The sequence below is a fragment of the Chenopodium quinoa genome, unplaced genomic scaffold (genome assembly GCF_001683475.1).
Source record: "Chenopodium quinoa cultivar QQ74 unplaced genomic scaffold, ASM168347v1, whole genome shotgun sequence".
Taxonomy (NCBI): domain Eukaryota; kingdom Viridiplantae; phylum Streptophyta; class Magnoliopsida; order Caryophyllales; family Amaranthaceae; genus Chenopodium; species Chenopodium quinoa.
In genome coordinates this window covers 389649-409339 of record NW_018745687.1, presented here as the reverse complement: position 1 = coordinate 409339, position 19691 = coordinate 389649, and the positions used below count along the sequence as shown (strand labels likewise).

The following is a 19691-nucleotide window of genomic DNA, read 5'->3' as shown; positions in this document are numbered from 1 at the left end:
GGAAAATACGATTTTGCCCTCTAGTACGGCTAAATTTTATCAAAATAAGAAAACACGTGGAAAACTGGATTCCAGCGCCTGGCGACAAGACCAATGCCTGGCGCCAGAGTCCAGCGCCTGGCGCCACTCCTGGCGTCTAGTGCCAGAGTCTAGCGTCTGGCGCTACGTCTGGCGTCTGGCGCCAGATCCTATCGTTGGCGCTACAGTTGTTTTACTTTCTCTATAAATAGCCTCTTAAAACCTCCGTTTTCAATCATCAACCCTCTAATTTTCTAATTCTATCTTCTAACCAATTCTCATCAAGAAACTCTTGATTACTCTCTTTCTCTCTCTTCTAAACTAGCTTTTGTATACAAAATTCCGCATTCACAAGATCTAGAAACACCTAGACAAGTTCGAAGTTGCCTTTGCCCTAGACGTGAAAGGTTTTAATTTCTGAGCCCAAATCTCTATCTCAATTATTTAATTTAATTGTTTTGATTTATATTTTTCCTTGAAGTTACTAACGTGTGTATTTTGTTATTAGAAAGAGGTATGAGGCATCCAAGTAAGTGATTTAATTGATTTTATTGATATTATGATATAGAAATCATGTCTAGATTGTTATTATGATTCCTAGTATCATGTTAGGGTGTTTTGATCTTCCTAGTATCATGTTTAGGGTGATAACTATAATTTCTAATATCAAATATGACAATTGTGTTTCCTGCGATGCTTACTATTCTCTTCCTAATATTCATGTTAGTATCATGTTAAGGCTATATATTTGATTTTTATTGCTTAGTGACATGCTAGGGTTTGTTATTAATCTTGTTAGTATCATGCCTAGGATCTTGCTATTATTATGCTTTAACATGATTATGATTATTGTTATAATTGTTGTAATTATTTTTATGATTATTAATATGTTGCTTGATATATATTTATTGTTATTTCTTGGTCACACCTTTTATGCATGTTTAAAGGGAATTGGTAATTGTAATCACGCTTAATAAGATAATTAATAATCTTGTTTAGGGTTAGTTTGATTATAATTCAAGTGATCGCCAATAATAGTTTATTTGTGCATTAATATTCAACCAACATAGATAAACAGGTTTAGGGTAATCCTATTGATTGCATGTTAGTTAGAAAGCGCACATGAATACGATCAGAATAAAGTAGAGACCTATTATTAGGGCAGGTTCAATCTCTTTCAGGTTGGATTTGTACCTTCATCCCCAAACTACCGGTCATGGTTCCATACCTATTAGAGTTGACGATCTGCTAGATCGTTAAGGGGTGTAACCTTCATCTCGTGAACAGTTTACAAGTTCCTAAAACATGTTGGCGACTCTTTTGTTCTAGCTTCCTTCCCTTTGGACGCCACCGTACTTTAGTGTATGATCACAGTGGGGCTCAAGTTTGGGGTAATGCTTGAAATATTCCCTACAGTTTTTGGCGACTCCACTGGGGAGGATTTCTATTTTAATTCCTGAAATTTATTTCGGCAATGATTTAGAATGAGTGGATGATACTCGAAAAGTTCTAAGTATTTTATGTGCGTAATTTTAATTAACATTTATTGTCATATGCATAAAAAAGATCTCATTGGAAAGACCATCCGTAAGGAGTTAAAAACATAGGATTTTTACACGTAGGGAATTTGGAGAATATCTTTCACAGCTAGGACCGAAATAATGCTGCGCGAAACTGTAAAATTTTATTGAGCATAGAAAGCTGCTGAGGCATGTAGGAACTAGCATCAGAAAACAGAGTCTAGCGCCGAGGATTTGACTCTGGCGCCAGGCGCCACTCCTAGCGCTAGGCGCTAGAGCCAAATCGCGGTGCCGACCTCTCTTCCAATACCGAGCCAGAAATATGCGTTCTAATTTTGACCAGTTTTTAGCACTGTTTGCTCGATCCTACTTCCTGATTAAGTTTTTCTTTCTTTTCTAAAACCCATATGTGTTCTCCATATGGACATAACCCTCTGGGAATTCATGCTCCATCTACCTGATTGAACGCTCTGTGCAACAAAGGGTACATCCAAGAATGTTGAATTCACCAAACCATGGAAGCGAGTCTTTAACTCGCGGTGTCCCATCCACTCGCGCCAACCCTTCAGAGGTAAGGCTTCTGCGCGGTGCATTCGGACAATTAACCATGAACCCTCTTTGACTAACCCATATCCCGAACTTTAGAGAAGTAGAGCCATGGTTAGGTTGCAAACTCATGGCATCTTGTTGTGACTACTTGATTGCTTGTGCATCTCTTACTTGTGCATACTTATTATGTGACTAAACTAACCGTTTGGTTTGACTTGTGTTTGTAAATAAGTCTTAATAAACTAACCAATGACTAAAGGGTTTTGCTTAATTAATTGATTAATTAATTTGAGCTAATAAATATACGGTTATTTTAGATTTTAACACCTCACAAAAACGCGAAAATTGATTTTAACACCCCCATAAATAAAATGGATTTTAACACCAGATAAATTTCCAAAAAATTGGTATTACCACCACTTAACGGTTTCCATCCAAAAATTCCGTGAAGTGTGGCCCACATTAACACGTGTCAGCATTTTATTTGTTAAAAAAAAGAGAAATTAAAAAAAAAAACCTAAAACTACCCCAGCCACCACCTCAGCGCCACCCCCGTGTCACCGCTGCCTTCCCCCCCAACTCACCACAACCCTCCCCGAAACCACCACCCGTGTCGCACCACCACCCCCAACCCATCTGAACCCTCCCCCTCCCTTTCCCGCAACCGTAACGCCCCCAAAAACCAGCAAACCCAAAACCCTCGTCCCCCATAAACGGCCACAAATCCGGCCTTAAAAGGCCGAAATCGGCCGGTTAAGGCCACTAATCCCCAAAACAGGCCAATTTCGGCCATTTGTGGCCAGATTCGTGGCCGTTTTGGGGAACAAGGGCTTTGGGTTTGATGGTTTTTGAGGGCGATACGGTTGCAGGAAAGGGAGGGGGACGGTTCAGGTGGGTTGGGGGTGGTGGTGCGACACGGGTGGTGGTTTCGGGGAGGGTTGTGGTGAGTTGGGGGGAAGGCGACGGTGGCGCTGTGATGGTGGCTGGGTAGTTTTAGGTTGTTCTTTTTTTTTTAATTTTTTTCTTTTTTTGGCCAATAATAACACGACACGTGGCTTATGGACCCACTTAACGGATTCCTAAACGGAATCAATTAAGTGGTGGTAATACCAAATTTTTAGAAATTTATCTAGTGTTAAAATCCATTTTTTTAGGAAAAATTGAAAAGAATAATCCCACCTTTGGCACATCTTCTCAAAACAATCCCACCTTAGCGTATTCCAAAAATAATTCCACCTTTGTACCCCATATTCTCAAAATGAACCTTTTTACCTACAACCGTTTCAACATGTAAACTTTTTTTTTCTTTAATCTATCTCTTCCCACCTTATCACCTTCTTTCATGGAAACCCCTCCATCACCACCATGGGTACCACCTCTGAACTAAAGTGACCCTAGCCAGTAAACACAACATCATCACTGAACCGACCTCGTCTAAAAAAAAAGGGGCGTCTATGACTCCATTCCTCGTCACTCCCCACTGTACTTGAACCATTCACCCTAAACCAACAACAACAAAAGCGCCCCGAACTTCCACCGTAAACCAACACCTCCAGAAGCCCCGCTTCGCCGCGCACAACATCAACAACCATTCATTAATCCCAACAACAGTTGCATCATACTTTCAGGTTCGCCAATTTATCCTATTGCAGCCCCAATTCAGCCCAACTTCAGAGTAAATGAAGCCCTAATTCTGCCATTGAAGGACTGGAGGGGGTGGGAGGTTTGATGATTTGGAAGATTTCTGGGTCGTATTGCAATATCCAGGCTGTCGGAATTGTTGTTGGGCTCATTTGTGGGTTGTATTGGGAATTGGTGGCTGTTGTTGTTGAGATTGTTGATGGTCGGCGGGTTCTTGGTCTGACGGAAGGAGGGTCCAGTAAAGGAGGGAATCGGAGCAGGGGAGGGAATCGGGGAAGATGGTGGCTGAATCTGGTTGTTCCGGGTTCCGGCGAGTGGCTGGGTATGGCCGCTCCGGCAGGCATTTATTCTAGCAGGGAAAGGAAGAAGATTTGTATTTTTAATTTTTTTTAAAAAAATTATAAATAAAAATAAAACCAATTAGAAGGTGACATGTGTCATATTACCTTATAAAATAAGTCACCAATTTCATAGACTGGTAAAAGGTTCATTTTGAGAATATGGGGTATAAAGGTGGGATTATTTCCGGAATACGCAAAGGTGGGATTGTTTTGAGAAAATATGCCAAAGGTAGGATTATTCTTTTCAATTTTTTCTTTTTTTTATGGGGTTGTTAAAATCAATTTTTGCGTTTTTGTGAGGTGTTAAAATCTAAAATTTCCTAAATATACCTTAAAATCGAGTCATAGTTCCTTTAAGTCAACCCGGATTTTTATTCCCGTATACTGCACAAACGTCAACTTATTTTTGTTATAGCCGGAGTTCCAGGAAGAACTACGGGTCGCACACCTATGGATTTGTAGCCCCGAGTTGTATCTTTAATTTGGAGCTGGTTTCATCCCAATAAAAGTCACAGATTAAAAGTTATGACTAAAATACCACAACCTGTCCAGTTTAATGCATATACGTGAGGTCTTAACTTAGTCTTTGTTCGAGTCTAGTCACATAGTCTAGCCACATGGTCATGACACGAGTCTTAACATGTTACTTACACTCACAATATAAAGCACACACTAATATGTATATATACCATGACCATGTTTTAGGTTCATGCATGAGTCGGTTTTTTCCGTCATTTGAGTTGGGAGTACATTCTATTCCTAATTTTTTCATATCTCCCCGTCTGCATGATTCCTTCATATCACAATATTCATTCTTCCAACCTCCTTCCATTTATTGCATGTTGAATAGAGTTTGAGTCAAATAATTAACAATGAATATCGCTAATTTCCCTTTCCACAGTACTTGGTCAAAGAGAGAAGGGCGATTAATCAAGGACAACCTCTTTGTTCAAGTCTTACTTTTTGATAAACCAATTCGTTAAAAGAAGAAAGCTAAGAAGATAATGGCAAGTCAAGAAGAAGTCAATGAACTTAGGATTCAATTGACTAATGTAACGAGGTGTTGAAGACTTTAACCCTTCAAATTAATGATCCTGTGAAACAACAACAAATGGAGCTCATGCAAGAAAGCTTGAGCAAGCTATCTAGTGACTACAAGTTCCAGACATTAGTTCACAAGGGGTCTCGGTGGACAAGGAGCTTCTTCCGCAGAAGTTCAATGCCACTGACATCCTTAAGTTCAAGGAAACAGATAATCCTTATCTTCACTTAAGGGCCTTTGAAACTATAATGAACATTAAGGGGATCGATAGGAAAGTCTTTAATTCCTTGTTTTCTTTATCTCTTGAAACCGTTTGTCAACAATGGTTCTTTTCTCTCGATAAAGAGAAAACTTCTATTTGGGATGCTATTGTAAACACTTTCATTAATAGATATAAGTGTAATATTCAAGTCGAAACCGATTATAGACAACTCGAGATGCTAAGACAAAAAGATAATGAAGGCTTTACTTCTTTCTTCAGTAAGTGGAGGGAAACTTCCGCTAAGATGATTGAGGTGCCCTCCGAAAAAGAATCTGTGAGGTTGTTTATCAAGAATCTCCAAGAGAAGTATTCGAAGCATTTAAAGTATCAACATAATTTGAATACTTTCAAGGTTGTCTATGATATTGGTATTGAAATCGAAGATGACCTCGCAAAGCAAAAATCTACTAACAATAGTAACCACAGTGGTTGGAAAGGAAAGAAGAACGACAATCCTTCTTCTTCCGAAAACGCCCACTCTAGTAATAATGTTAGTACCTTTGACCATAACGGTGTCTTAGCTATGAATAATCAAGGATGTAAGAACCCATGAGAGAACTCACACCCATTGGAATGACGTACGATGCTGCTTTCAACCGTCTCTACGATCGGGGATTAATCAAACCTATTGGCCCTACCGAGGATCCAACGCCAGAAAATTGATCTTCGAGATGGAATCCCAACTCTTATTGCAAGTACCATCGAGGGAACGGTCATACCACCGATGAATGCTACAGGTTTCAAACTCTCATTCAAGATCTCATAGAAGCAAATAAGATCCCATTGCCTCTAGCTAGCGAGAAGAATGGATGATGATGAAGCTAACAACACAAGAAAAGAGGCGAGCTACAACGACAAGATTTCATGACCTCTTTTTCTATTTCTTTTTCATTTTTTCCTTTCCCCAATAAGTCTAGCATAAGCACCTTTCTTTTCCCTTAGATTAATTTTGTATATTCTTTCTTTTTCTCCTTTTAATAAAATGAGCATTTATTTCCTTGAATATGATCATTGCATAAAAAAAAAAGAAAAAAAAAAACTAAGCACAAGGTATACCAATGATTTTAGGTACCCCTTGTAGCCACATCATATTACCTTGCACCCTTCGAATATACAATCCTTTTTTGGTAAACCACTTTGAGCCTCGTCTAACAATAGACCTTTCATTTGTCAACCTACGTCTACCTAACCTTGGGATGGGATGGTGTGTAACTTATGTAACTTCAAAAGCTTGAATGAATTAAATAAATAAATAAAATAAGAAAAAAAAATAAATAAAAGTGTAACAAAGGGCAAGTGTTCCAATGTCTTTGACGTGAACATGTCTTTGATATGAACACGTCTCAGATTGCGTTTCTTATCGAGTGCTCGGTACCGTGCTTGAGAAAAATGAATGCCAAGTGAGTGATAGACCGCATGATCGGGATTGCCCACACTTATAAAAATAAAAATAAATGCTAAAGCAAAAAAAGAGAAAAGAGAGCTAAAAAAGAGTATAAACTCAAGCATAAAAATACAAAGATTCAAAAGCAAGGTGGCATACCTTGGGGGCTTATCGAGGATCTTGAGCATTTATCCCTTTCTTCTTCAACCTTTAGCCTAACAACGTTACAACCCTTCAAAAGACCTTTTTTGTGGTATACACACACTTGTGCGAGGTTTGGCTAGAGCTACGTTCGGCCTGATTCCTAACGGATACGTAGGCAACCTCACATTGAGGTGCGGCCGTAATAAACATGCATTCATCTTCACATTCACACACCATGATCATATCAAGGGATCTCCAATGCTCATCCCTATCTACTTAAAGCTAGACTTGGGGGCTTGATCCTTACATCATTAGCTTACCTAGCCTAAAGAGTCACCATCATTTGACTCTTCTTGAAATAATATTTTCCCACACACTTAGCCCTTACAGCCTACTTTAGTGTCACTATCACACACATCACAAATACATGACCAAATATACTTCCCTTAGGAACCCTTTGTCATGAAATCTTAACATAACGCTGAAGCATGCCTTGTCATATCAACATCAGTCGTCATTGCATCACAAAGTATGAAGTACTTAGCTTCCGCGCCTAAGTTACCTGAATAATTTTATTACCAAGTCAACTATGATAGTCTAAGATGTTACAATCCGTGTATTATGAGAGATAACGTTAACGGGTTAAGCTCATTCAACATGCACCTTCAAAAACTTCGCTTCTTTCTGTTTTCGCGTCTTTCTTTTTTGGGAGAAAATCGGTACCCTCCACAAAAATGACAGAAATTTTTGTTATTCTGCATTTTGAGTCATGTGCATATCAAGCTTTATGAGTCAACACTATGCACACACGAGCCACACGGAGTGAGTCATCATTAAGTCAAGTTTATACCTTGAGTCATGTCAAGTCATTGAGTCAACACTAAGTATTAGATCAACCCTAAAGAAAGATAAGCAAAGTCCTATAGTCAAAGATATAAATGCAGGTGCATCCCAACAAGCGAGGACATTCCCGGATTTTTTTCGAAAAAACCACGAATATGACACAGGAGATTTCTCCAAGATAAGAGGAGTTACATAGATCAGTAAATTAGAGATGAAGAGCTTTAATTTACAAAATATTTGAGCGGATTTGGTTGAAAGGAAACGACCAAGCTCAAAGTTCGGAGCAAAACCAAGCAACAACGGTAGCAAGAGCAGAATAGGGAAGACCCGACTCCAGCGCCAGACGACAAGGTTGCCGCCTGGCAACAACATCTGTTGTCTGGCAACAGAGTTCAGCGCCTGACGCTAGATCCCAACATCAGGCAACAGAGCCAATTCTTGGCGCCAGCGACATTGCAGCAGCGACAGAGCTCGAAGCCTCTCAAAATAATTATTTCGACCTCATTCAGAAATTTCGGGTTCCTTGGTACGCCAGTTAGCCCCTATAAGCAAATTGACATGATTAGTAGTCGGCTCGATTACAATCGTAGTAAGTGATTGACCTGACAAAAAAATCGTCTCACTTAGCTTAAGCGCCTAAAACACTAGCTCGTTACAAGCACCAAGGCATCGGTTCAAAAGCAATCGCATCAGTTATACGATAATTTTTCCAAGATTGGATTGTCATCTCCAACTGACAATATTTCCAAAATATGGATTGTCGCGCATTCTTCTTATACGACAATTTTTCCAAGATTGGATTGTCATCTCCAACTGGAAATATTTCCAAAATATGGATTGTCGCGCATATTCTTCAACGATAATTTTTCCAAGATTGGATTGTCATCTCTGGCAAAGTTTCCAAACGTGGATTGTCGTGCTCCTTCTTTGTTTAGCAAGTCTTTCCAAGTTTGGATTGTCATACATTCATTAATCTTTGGCAAGTTTTTCGAGATTGGATTGTCACACACCCAGTTTCCTATGGCATAATTTCCCAAAGGATTGTCGTAGGTCTCTACTCATCATAAAATTCGGCAAAAATTCCTCAACGTGGATTACCATTCATTTCAGCAAGTGGCAAATTTTCATGAAGTGGATTGTCGGTGGGCTCTTTTTTGCAAATGTTCCAAGACGCGGATTGTCAATAGTGGCAATATTTTCCTAAAAGGATTGTCGTATAGCGTTGGAAAATTTCCAAGGTGGATTGCTTTCAAGAGTTATATTCCAAGATGTGAATTGTCGATTATAGCAAAATTTGTATGACAGATTGTTACGAAGCATTAGCAACTTTTCTCAAAATTGGATTTTGGCAAATTTTTCGAGATACGGATTGTTGCTTCATCGTAGCAACATTTTTTAGGATGGATTGTTACGAAGCATTGACAACTGTCCCTAATCGTATTGTCATACATCATACAAGAGTTGTGTTGGAAACTATTCCCAAAGAAAAAAGGATTGTCATCACAGCAAAAGCACCGACATACTGGTTCACAAGCAGCAAAGCGTCGACGCACTGGCATAACAGCATTAAGGATCATCAAGCAGTGGTTTTTTGAAGACTATCACGGCAGAAATTGGAGGCAGTTATAGGCGTAGCAGTCTTCAGGCGGTATTCTCTAGCTTGCGAAAGATCGTCAAAACAGCAGGATGGCGTTCCCTAGCTTGCGGAAGGTTATCACAACAACATCAACAAATCGGTTACCTCCAGAGACGTGTGCTCGACGGTGCAAGATACACGTTTGTTAACCCTCTTATCTGTTTAACTAACGCTAGTTTGCAGGTATTGGCGTTACAAGAGTGATTTAGGATCGCAGAACGTTCTGAATCATTCTCCGTCCCTATCGATACTTTGACTTTTGTTTTCGAAACTTACGTTTCTCCAAACTCAGTCAAAGTGAGGGATTTTGTAGACACCCATTTGTGTCTCCCCAAAACCAAACCCAGTGATGAGTACCTTTCACGTCGAATCATAATCGAATGAAGTGAAAGTGTGGAAAGTCTAGTGTTGCGGTTAGTTTTTATTTCTTTTCTTTCTCTCTGTTTTTGAAAACCTATTTTAAGAAAATAGCCAATCTAGTTTAGTTTGGTCCGTGGCAAGGGTCCAATAGTTGGGTCAGGTTCGAAAAGACCTTTCCAACGATGTATTATAAACCCAATTCCGATGCATATTGAGGAAGTTATGGCCAAATTACTAAACTGGGCCTGGTTTGATATTTATATGCGACCCAATGATCTAGAGGAGGGCCTAATATGATTTATCATTCCCAATGCAATTAGAATTGATTATAGTCTTCTAGATTCTTCTGGAAGGTTCTTTTCATTCCTAATTTAATTAACATTGATAAATTGACTTTAGTTGACTTTTTAGAGTTTTAATCAGAATAAAAAAAGATTTTAAGGAAAATACAATTTTTCCCTCTCGTACGGCTAAATTTTATCAAAATAAGAAAACGCGTGGAAAACTGGATTCCAGCGCCTGGCGACAAGACCAGCGCCTGGCGCCAGAGTCCAGCGTCTGGCGCCAGAGTCTAGCGTCTGGCGCCAGATCCTGTCGTTGGCGCTACAGTTGTTTTATTCTTTTCGAAATTCTGTTTTGTTTTTTATCATATCCGGCTGATTTTCTCTATAAATAGCCTCCTAAAACCTCCGTTTTCAATCATCAACTCTCTAGTTTTCTAATTATCTCTTATAACCAATTTTCATAAAGAATCTCTTGATTACTCTCTTTCTCTCTCTTCTAAACTAGCTTTTGTATACCAAAATTCCGCATTCACAAGATCTAGAAACACCTAGCCAAGTTCGAAGTTGCCTTCGCCCTAGATGTGAAAGGCTATAATTTCTGAGGGTTTGGTCCCAAATCACTATCTCAATTATTTAATTTATTTGTTTTGATTTGTATTTTTCCTTGAAGTTACTAACGTGTGTATTTTGTTATTAGAAAGAGGTACGGGGCATCCAAGTAAGTGCTTTAATTGATTTTATTGATATTATGATACAGAAATCATGTCTAGATTGTTATTATGATTCCTAGTATCATGTTAGGGTGTTTTGATCTTCCTAGTATTATGTTTAGGGTAATAACTATAATTTCTAATATCAAATATGACAATTGTGTTTCCTGCGATACTTCCTATTCTCTTCCTAATATTCATGTTAGTATCATGTTAGGGCTATATATTTGATCTTTATTGCTTAGTGACATGCTAGGGTTTGTTATTAATCTTGTTAGTATCATGCCTAGGATCTTGCTATTATTATGCTTTAACATGATTATGATTATGATTATGATTATTGTTATTATTGTTGTAATTATTTTGATGATTATTATTATGTTGCTTGATATATATTTATTGTTATTTCTTGGTCACACCTTTTATGCATGTTTAAAGGGAATTGGTAATTGTAATCATGCTTAATAAGATAATTAATAATCTTTTTTAGGGTTAATTTGAATATAATTCAAGTGATCGCCAATAATAGTTTATTTGTGCATTAATATTCAACTAACATAGATAAACAGGTTTAGGGTAATCCTATTGATTGCATGTTAGTCAGAAAGCGCACATGAATACGATCAGAATAAAGTAGAGACCTATTTTTAGGGCAGGCTCAATCTCTTTTAGGTTGGATTTGTACCTTCATCCCCGAACTACCAGTCATGGTTCCAGACCTATTGGAGTTAACGATCTCCTGGATCGTTAAGGGGTTTAACCTTCACCCTGTGAACGGTTTACAAGTTCCTAAAACTTGTTGGCGACTCTTTTGCTCTAGCTTCCCTCCCTTTGGACGCCACCGTACTTAAGTGTATGATCACAGTGGGGTTCATGTTTGGGATAATGCTTGAAATATTCCCTACAGCGCGCGACCTGCTGTGCGGGCGCACAAACTTGTATTGCGGGCGCGCACCCAAGGGCTTCTTTTCTCTGTACCCACAAATTTGCGGTCGCGCATTATCCTGAGAGGGCGCACATTACACTTGCGCGGGCGTGCAAAATTCGTGTGCGGGCGCACCGCTGGGTTTCAGATTTTTCTCCGCCTTGTTGCTTAAGTTTCTTTCTTTTTAGAAGCACATATATATAGTCCTTACTCTCTTTTGAGGGGGCAATTAGGTTATCTTAGTTTTAATTTTCTAATTTTTAGCTTAATCTAGAGAGAGAAACACCATTAGTTTTGGCATTTTAGAGAGAGAAAGTGTGGATTACTCCATTGTTAAGCTCGGAATTCAAAGAAGAAGCTTAATCAACCTCTTTATAGAACTTCAACTTCAATGAATGAGAATTTCCTTACTCTTTTCTCTTTACTTTGCTATTTAATTTTTTGTTAAATTGCTTTTATTTTGTTAATTACTCATTATTCATGCTTTTGCTTGTTAATATCATGATTGACTTGATGATTGCCATGGATAGTGAGTAGTTACTTAGCCAAGGGTATGGGGATGATGTAGTTGGAGTTTGTTCATGCTTATAGTGTTGGGATTCAAGTTGATTGTGATTAAAACCTTTACATGCTTGATTGTTCTTTGATCTTCTTGCAAAGTGCACGTTAGTTGATTAAAGGTGAATCTTTGCTAAATGAAACGACGGTTGACTTAACTAAGTTCATTTCTATCGATTGTTACTTGATAGCACCTCCTAGTATATGGTTTTAATGTGAGAACATAGAGGCTATGTTAGGAGAAGCCAATTGACCCCGATAGGTGGCTAGATTGGACCCTCTATATCGATATTCATGCAGGTTTAGTTCATTATCGATTTGTTTCTATGCTAATGCGTGTTCAAGTGAAGCCTATATCTACCCATTCCCCTTGGTGTTTTTTTTTATATTGTCTTTAATTCAATTTAATCTTAGTTTAATCTCTTAAATAATTCCATTCTTTGTTCTTAGATATCTTAATTATTTAGTAGTGATTACGGCGTTTAACTTCTCCCTGAGGTTCGACCCTTTGCTTACCTTATACTTGTATTAGGTTTGTTAAGGTTTTGTAAATTGTATTTTATTTAGGGATAGACATTTGACGACGTGTTTATTTCCCCATGTCAAATTGGCGCCGTTGTCGGGGAGACGGTTTCCATTGTTATTTCATTTCTTTATTGAGACTATCTCACCTTTTATTTACTAGTTTTGATTACTTTTGTTGCTTGTCAGTGCTCACTTTCTTCTTAATTTTGTTGTATGATCAGAGGTCAAACTTGTTCAAGATCTTTGGTCCCCATCGATCCCGAGCTTGAGAGGTTTTTGTCATTACTAAGAAGAGAAGCAAAAGCAAGAAGAAGAAACTCCCATACCCCTATAAGAGAGGGAGCGAACAAAGAAGAAGATACTCTGCCTTCTTCACCCTCAAGTGAAGACGTAGGTAGTCCTAGTTTTTCACCAAGTTCGAAAATCAATCCTTTTTCTACCTTTGACTTTGAGAGTTTGAAGCCCCCAAAAATGGGAGAGAGTACACCTTTAAGTTGTCTTGGGGCTCCTAAAGCCTTTAGAGCGCAAAGTGGAATCCAAGCTCCCACTACTCAAACCAATAATTTTGAAATCAAGTCTAATTTGATTGCCTTGATAGAGCGGAAACAATTTTCGGGTGGGAAGTATAAGAGCCCTCATGAACATCTAAAAGAATTCGAGAAGTATTGTGACATAATAAAAGCCAATGGGGTGACTCAAGAATACATTCGACTCAAGATGTTCCCATTCTCTTTAATTGGGAAAGGTTTGGAATGGCTAGAGAAGGAGCTGCCCCCAAACTCTCTCTCAACTTGGGACCAAGTTACTATGGCATTCTTGAGAAGGTTCTATAATCATAGAAAAACCGCCGAAGCTTGATCTTTGATTCAAGGCTTCCGCCAAAAGATTTGTGAGTCCCTAAGTGCGGCTTGGGAACGATATAAAGAACTTCAACGCCAATGTCTACATCATGGAATACCTAAGTATCAACTCATTCACACTTTCTATGGTGGTCTCTTACCTCAAGGAAGAACAAGCTTAGATGCCGGAGCCGGTGGCCCAATCATGAACAAATGAGAAGATGATGTGGAACAAATCATAGAGGAGGCCACAAGGCATTATGAAAATTGGTATGAAGGAGATAGGGATGCTACATCTAGCAAGGGTGTTTATGCTTTAGAGCAAGCTAACACAATCAACAACCTCTCCACCCAAATCTCCAAGATGCCCAAGCAAATGGATGAGATAATGAAAGAAAGATCCAATCCTCAAAGGAACACCTCCCCTCCAACCAAGGGAGGCAATGGTATGAACCCCCCTTCTTCTTCTTCTTCTTCTTCTTCTTCTTACAATTCAATGCATCATGGATGTATGTTTTGTGCTAATTTTGGAACCTATGATCATGATACCTCTCAATGTGTATATTCTTGTGAAGTTCAACCCCCTGCCCAAGAACATGATGATAATGTAGAAGATGTTAATGCTATGAATTTTGCTCCTCGAATGGGAAATATGGGGAACATGAGGCCAAACTCCAATCAAATGGGGAATTAGAATCAAAGTGGAAACCATGGTTGGAACCAAAGTGGTGGTGGTTATGATAACCAATATCATGGTAGGGGGGGGGGCCCTTTCAATTTCAATGGAAGAGGCTACTCTAACCAAAGAGGGTATGGTAATCAAAACCAACAACCTAACTCCCGATACTGTGACCATCAAAATCAAAATTTTGGTGATCAAAGTAACATGGGAAACAATCAACAAAGCAATGTTCCTAACCAAGGCACTTGAGGCAATAGGGGTCAATATGTCTCTAACTATTTCCAAACTAATAGGCCGCCCGGTTTCCATCAACCCCCCAACTTCCCCCACCTCAACAACCTCTTCAACTTGAAGCTCCTCCTAATGATCCCATGATGGCTAAAGTAGATGCCTTATTAAAATTGCGTGAAGAGGATCAAAGGAGGCATGAAGAGGAACAAAGGAGATATGAAGAGGATAAAAAACGAACCAATGCTCATATGAAAATGGTTGAGACTTAAATAACTCAACTTGATTTTAATTCATCCCATTCTTCTTCTTCTTCTTCTTCTTCTTCTTCTTCTTCCACCATTCCAAGTCAAGGAGTCAACCCAAAACCTTTGTATGCCATGACAACTAGGAGTGGGAAGGTAGTAGGGAGTGACCCTTTAGTGGAGGAATAACCTCAAGAACAAGTGGAATTAGAGAATGAGGGTAAGAGAGCCAATGAGCCATTGAGTATTGAGAAAGAAAAGGGTGTTGAGGTGCCAAAGGAGAAGGAAGTTACCCCCTTGCCCTTTCCACAACGATTTGTGAGAGTTAAGCTTGATGCTCAATTTGGGAAGTTTTTGGATGTGATAAAGAATTTGCATGTTTCTCTTCCTTTTGTTGATGCTATGAAACAAATGCCCCACTATTCCAAATTCTTGAAAGACCTCTTGAGTGGGAGAAGGGAGTGTGAAATGGTAAGCTTAACCGCCAATTGTAGTGTCATTACTTCCAACAAGATTCCTAGCAAGTTGAAAGATCTGGGTAGCTTCTCTATTCCTTGTTCCATTAATGGTGTCGAGTTTGACAAAACATTATGTTATTTAGGATCAAGTGTGAGTCTTAGGCCCTATTCCATCTACCAAAAGCTTAGTGTAGAAACCCTCTCACCCACAAATGTTACTCTCTAACTAGAGAACTGTTCTATCAAGTTTCCCATGGGTAAAATTGAGGACATTCCCTTTAGGGTTGGAAAGTTCACATTTCCCATGGACTTTTATGTGCTAGAGATGGATGAGGATGAGAGGATTCCTATAATATTTGTTAGACCATTTCTAGCTACTTCTAGAGCAATCATCGATGTGAAGGAGGGTAAGATGACCTTAAAAATTGATAAAGATTCAATTGAATTTGATTTGAATAGTGTCATGCAACAACCTTATTCAAGTGGTGAATGTTTTAGATTTGATATTCTTGACATCGTGCTTAATGAATTTTCTCGCTCCCATTTGCATGCTACTAATGATCCTCTTGAAAGTGTATTATTCAATGAATTCAAGATAGGTGCTCATAAGAAGGACATGAAATTTTATGAGGATTTGCTTGAGGAAAGAAAGAGGGAGTGCAAGGATGAAAGCATGGAGGAAGAGGCTCCTTTTATTCATGACCTCTTTGAAGTTGAAGGAAGAGAAGAGAGCCTCAATGGTAAGAGAGCACCAAAGGTAGACTTGAAACCTCTACCTTGGGGCTTGAGGAGGAAAAAACCTCCCTCTTGATCGATGTTTTTAGAAAACACAAAAAGGCTTTGAGATATACCATTGATGACATCAAAGGTATAAGTCCATCCTTATGCATGCACAAAATCGATCTAGAGGGAGATGCTAGACCCGTTAGACAAAGGCAAAGGAAGCTTAACCCTTCCATGCAAGAGGTTGTGCGGAAGGAAGTGGCTAAGCTCCATCGGGAATTATCTACCCAATTTCTCATAGTGATTGGGTATCTCCCGTACAAATTGTGCCTAAGAAGTGTGGTATGACGGTGGTGAAAAATGATAATGATCAACTAGTTCCTACTAGGCTTGTTACCGGTTGGCGTATGTGCATTGACTATTTCCAACTAATTACAAGTACATGAAAAGATCATTTTCCATTACCGTTCATTGATCAAATTCTAGAGAGGCTTATAAAGCATTTTTTCTATTATTTCCTTGACGGTTACTCGAGATTTTTCCAAATCCCGATTGACCCCAAGGAACAAGAGAAAACTACTTTTACATGTCCCTATGATACTTTTGCATATCGTAGAATGCCTTTTGGACTTTGTAACGCCCCCGCAACATTTCAACGTTGCATGATGTCAATCTTCAATGACATGATTGAAGATGAGATAGAAGTCTTCATGGATGACTTCTCCATTGAGGAGCCACCTATGAAGATTGTCTATCTAATTTATCTTGTTGCCTAGAAAGATGTGAAAGAGCAAACCTTGTGTTGAATTAGGAGAAATGCCATTTTATGGTAGAAAGAGAAATTGTTCTTGGGCACAAGATCTCCTATGCCGGCATTGAGGTGGATAAAGCTAAGGTTGAGGTCATTGAGAAACTTCCTCCCCCCACCAATGTGAGGGAAATGAGATATTTTCTTGGCCATGCCGGGTTTTATTGGTGTTTCATTAAAGATTTTTCATTGATTGCTAAACCTCTCACATCTTTCTTGCAACAAGATAAAGAGTTTATGTTTGATGATGCTTGCCAAGAGTCTTTTTGTAGGTTGAAAGAGGCACTTTGCACAGCCCCCATCGTCCAAGGACCGGTTGGTCTTTACCATTTGAACTCATGTGTGATGCAAGCGATGAGGCTATTAGATCGGTTCTTGGGCAATAAAAGGGAGGAAAACTACATGTCATTCACTATTGTTCCAAAACTCTCAATGATGCTCAACTGAATTATACAACCACCGAGAAGGAATTCTTGGCGGTTATCCACTCATTTGAGAAGTTTAGAACCTACCTCATCGGTTCTAGGACTATAGTGTACACTAACCAATCGGATCTCAAATATTTGATAAGAAAGAAGGAAGCTAAGCCAATATTGTTGAGATGGGTTTTAGTCCTTCAAGATTTTGACTACGAAATGAGAGACAAAAAGGGGGCCGAAAATGTGGTGGCGGATCACCTCTTAAGGTTGGGCGGTGCAAAGTTTCAAGACGATGGATTGTCGATAGAGTATGCCCTATGGGATGATGTTTTATATGCTCTTGAGGTGAAGATGGAATCGTAGTATGCGGACATAGTGAATTATTTGGCCTGTAGTGCCATACCTCTGGATTCACTTCACAACAACGTCAAAGACTCAAGCATGAGGCTAAGAGATATATATGGGATGACCCATTTTTGTTGAAGAGAGGGGTCGACGGTTTATTGAGAAGATGCGTCCCCAACAAAGAGGTTCAATGTGTTCTTCATATGTGCCACTCTTCCCCATGTGATGGGCATATGAGTGCTCAAAGACCGCCTCCAAGTTCTTACAATCTATGCTCTTTTGTCCCTCTCTATTTAGGGATGCTTGGAAGTTTTTCAAGACTTGCGATAGGTTTCAAAGGATGGGGAACATCACTAGAAGGGACTAGATGTCTCAAAACCCCATCCTTGAGCTTGAGGTCTTCAATGTATAGTCTATAGACTAGATGTCTCAAATACATCTTGGTAGCTGTTGACTATGTCTCGAAATGGGCGGAAGCCGTTGCTTCTCTAACGAATGATTCAAAGGTGGTAGTCAACCTATTCAAGAAGGTGATTTGTCCAAGATTTGGTGTCCCAAGAGCTATAATCAGTGATGGGGGGTCGCATTTTAAGCACCACACCTTTAGCCGCCTTCTCGATTAGTATGGTGTATCTCACAAAAGAGGGCTTGCTTACCACCCTCAAATGAGTGGTCAAGCGGAGACCACCAATAGGGAGCTCAAAGTGATTTTGGAGAAGACGGTGGCAAGGACAAGGAAAGATTGGTCCTCTAAGCTTATTGACTCTTTATGGGCGTATAGGACCGCTTTCAAGACTCCAATAGGGACCAATCCCTAAGATTGTCTATGGAAAAAATTGTCATTTGCCGGTAGAAATGGAGCACCGAACTCATTGGGCTATCAACAAATCAATTTCGATCTCCATAGTGCAGGTGAGCAACGGCTTCTTGAGTTACATGAGTTAGAAGAGTTGAGAATGAATGCCTATGATAGTGCGAGAATTTACAAGGCAAGGACCAAAGCTTGGCATGATGCTCAAATCATCAAGAAAGAATTTGGCGAAGGCCAAAGAGTCCTCCTCTACAACTCTCATTTGAAGCTCTTCCCGGGCAAGCTTAGGTCGCGATGGAGTGGGCCATTCGTTATCATAAGGGTATTTCCCTATGGTGCTTTTGAGACCTCGAATGACGAGCACCCCCGTTCAAACTTTAAAGTTAATGGTCACCGCCTCAAGCCCTACTATGAAGGACTCCTCGTTGATAAGCCAATTTCTACTATGCTTCTTTATGTGCATCATCCACACGATCCTCCTTGATTTAGTTCAAGGAGTCAAGCTAACGACGTAAACCAAAAGCGCTTCCGGGAAGCAACCCGTGTTTCTAACCCTCTTTGTACCAATTTTTCTCTTCTTATTTCTTTTTGGATCTCATTTTTGTCCTTTTGGTTGATACGTGTTTGGATGATTTGGTTGAGACTTTTCAATGTTGTAGATGAGAGAATAAGGCAATTCAAGGCAAAGCTTGCGCGCCCTGTGCACGGGCGCGCAAGGAAAACGTGCGCTGGTGCGTATCCTTGTCAGAACCCGCTCACAAAGGTTTGATATTGCAGAACCGAGGCAGAAACTTTAGGCAAATTGTGCACGACCCGTGTGCGGGCGTGCATACATGTGTGCGGGCGCGCAAAACGCGTGCGCGGGTGCGCATTCCTTGGTAAATCGGGGTTAAATTCTTTCTTCCCCGTTTCACGTACTCCCCTCATTTCTTAACCCAAAATTTCGAGCTCTCTTCTCTCTCCTCATAAAATCAAACCCTAACCCTTGAAATTCACTCATAACTCGCAAATTCCCTTGATTTTTAACCAAATCCATCATTCTTCTTCACTATAATCACAAAATTCACCACTTTTTCTCTCCAAAATACCCAATTTCCCCCCATTTTCGTGGTTATGCAAGCTTGGTTGAAGGTAGTGGTCTTGGGTTTTCTCTAACCTTGGTGGTGTTCAAGCTTCTCCTTGGTGGTATAACTCTAAATTTTTCTACTTTATTGCTTAATTTCACTAGTTTATGCAAAGTTTTGAGTTGTTAAGCATGGTTTAGCTTAAGTGGGTTTTATGTGATTTTGGGTATCATTCTTATGGATTGTTGGATTTTAGTGTGATATTTTGTGACTTTGGAACATTGTTGTTGGCATTATTGATATTGTAGCTATTTTCATGGAACTTGT

At 39.5% G+C, this 19691-nt stretch overlaps 1 protein-coding gene across 1 annotated transcript; it reads left to right on the top strand.

Annotated features, from left to right (window-relative positions):
* The first annotated feature begins 15447 nt into the window (after positions 1 to 15447).
* Positions 15448 to 17172, top strand: LOC110718340. Its single transcript, XM_021897172.1, has 2 exons — positions 15448 to 15951; positions 16729 to 17172. Exons 1-2 carry the CDS (start codon positions 15448 to 15450, stop codon positions 17170 to 17172), a joined length of 948 nt encoding a protein of 315 aa, XP_021752864.1.
* Positions 17173 to 19691: the final 2519 nt, after the last annotated feature.

Coding starts and splice junctions, on each gene's coding strand:
- LOC110718340 (XM_021897172.1), top strand. CDS start 15,448: ATGGGTAAAATTGAGGACATTCCCTTTAGGGTTGGAAAGTTCACATTT. Junction 15,952..16,728: donor ATGGTAAGAGAGCACCAAAG/GTAGACTTGAAA, acceptor GTGTTGAATTAG/GAGAAATGCCATTTTATGGT.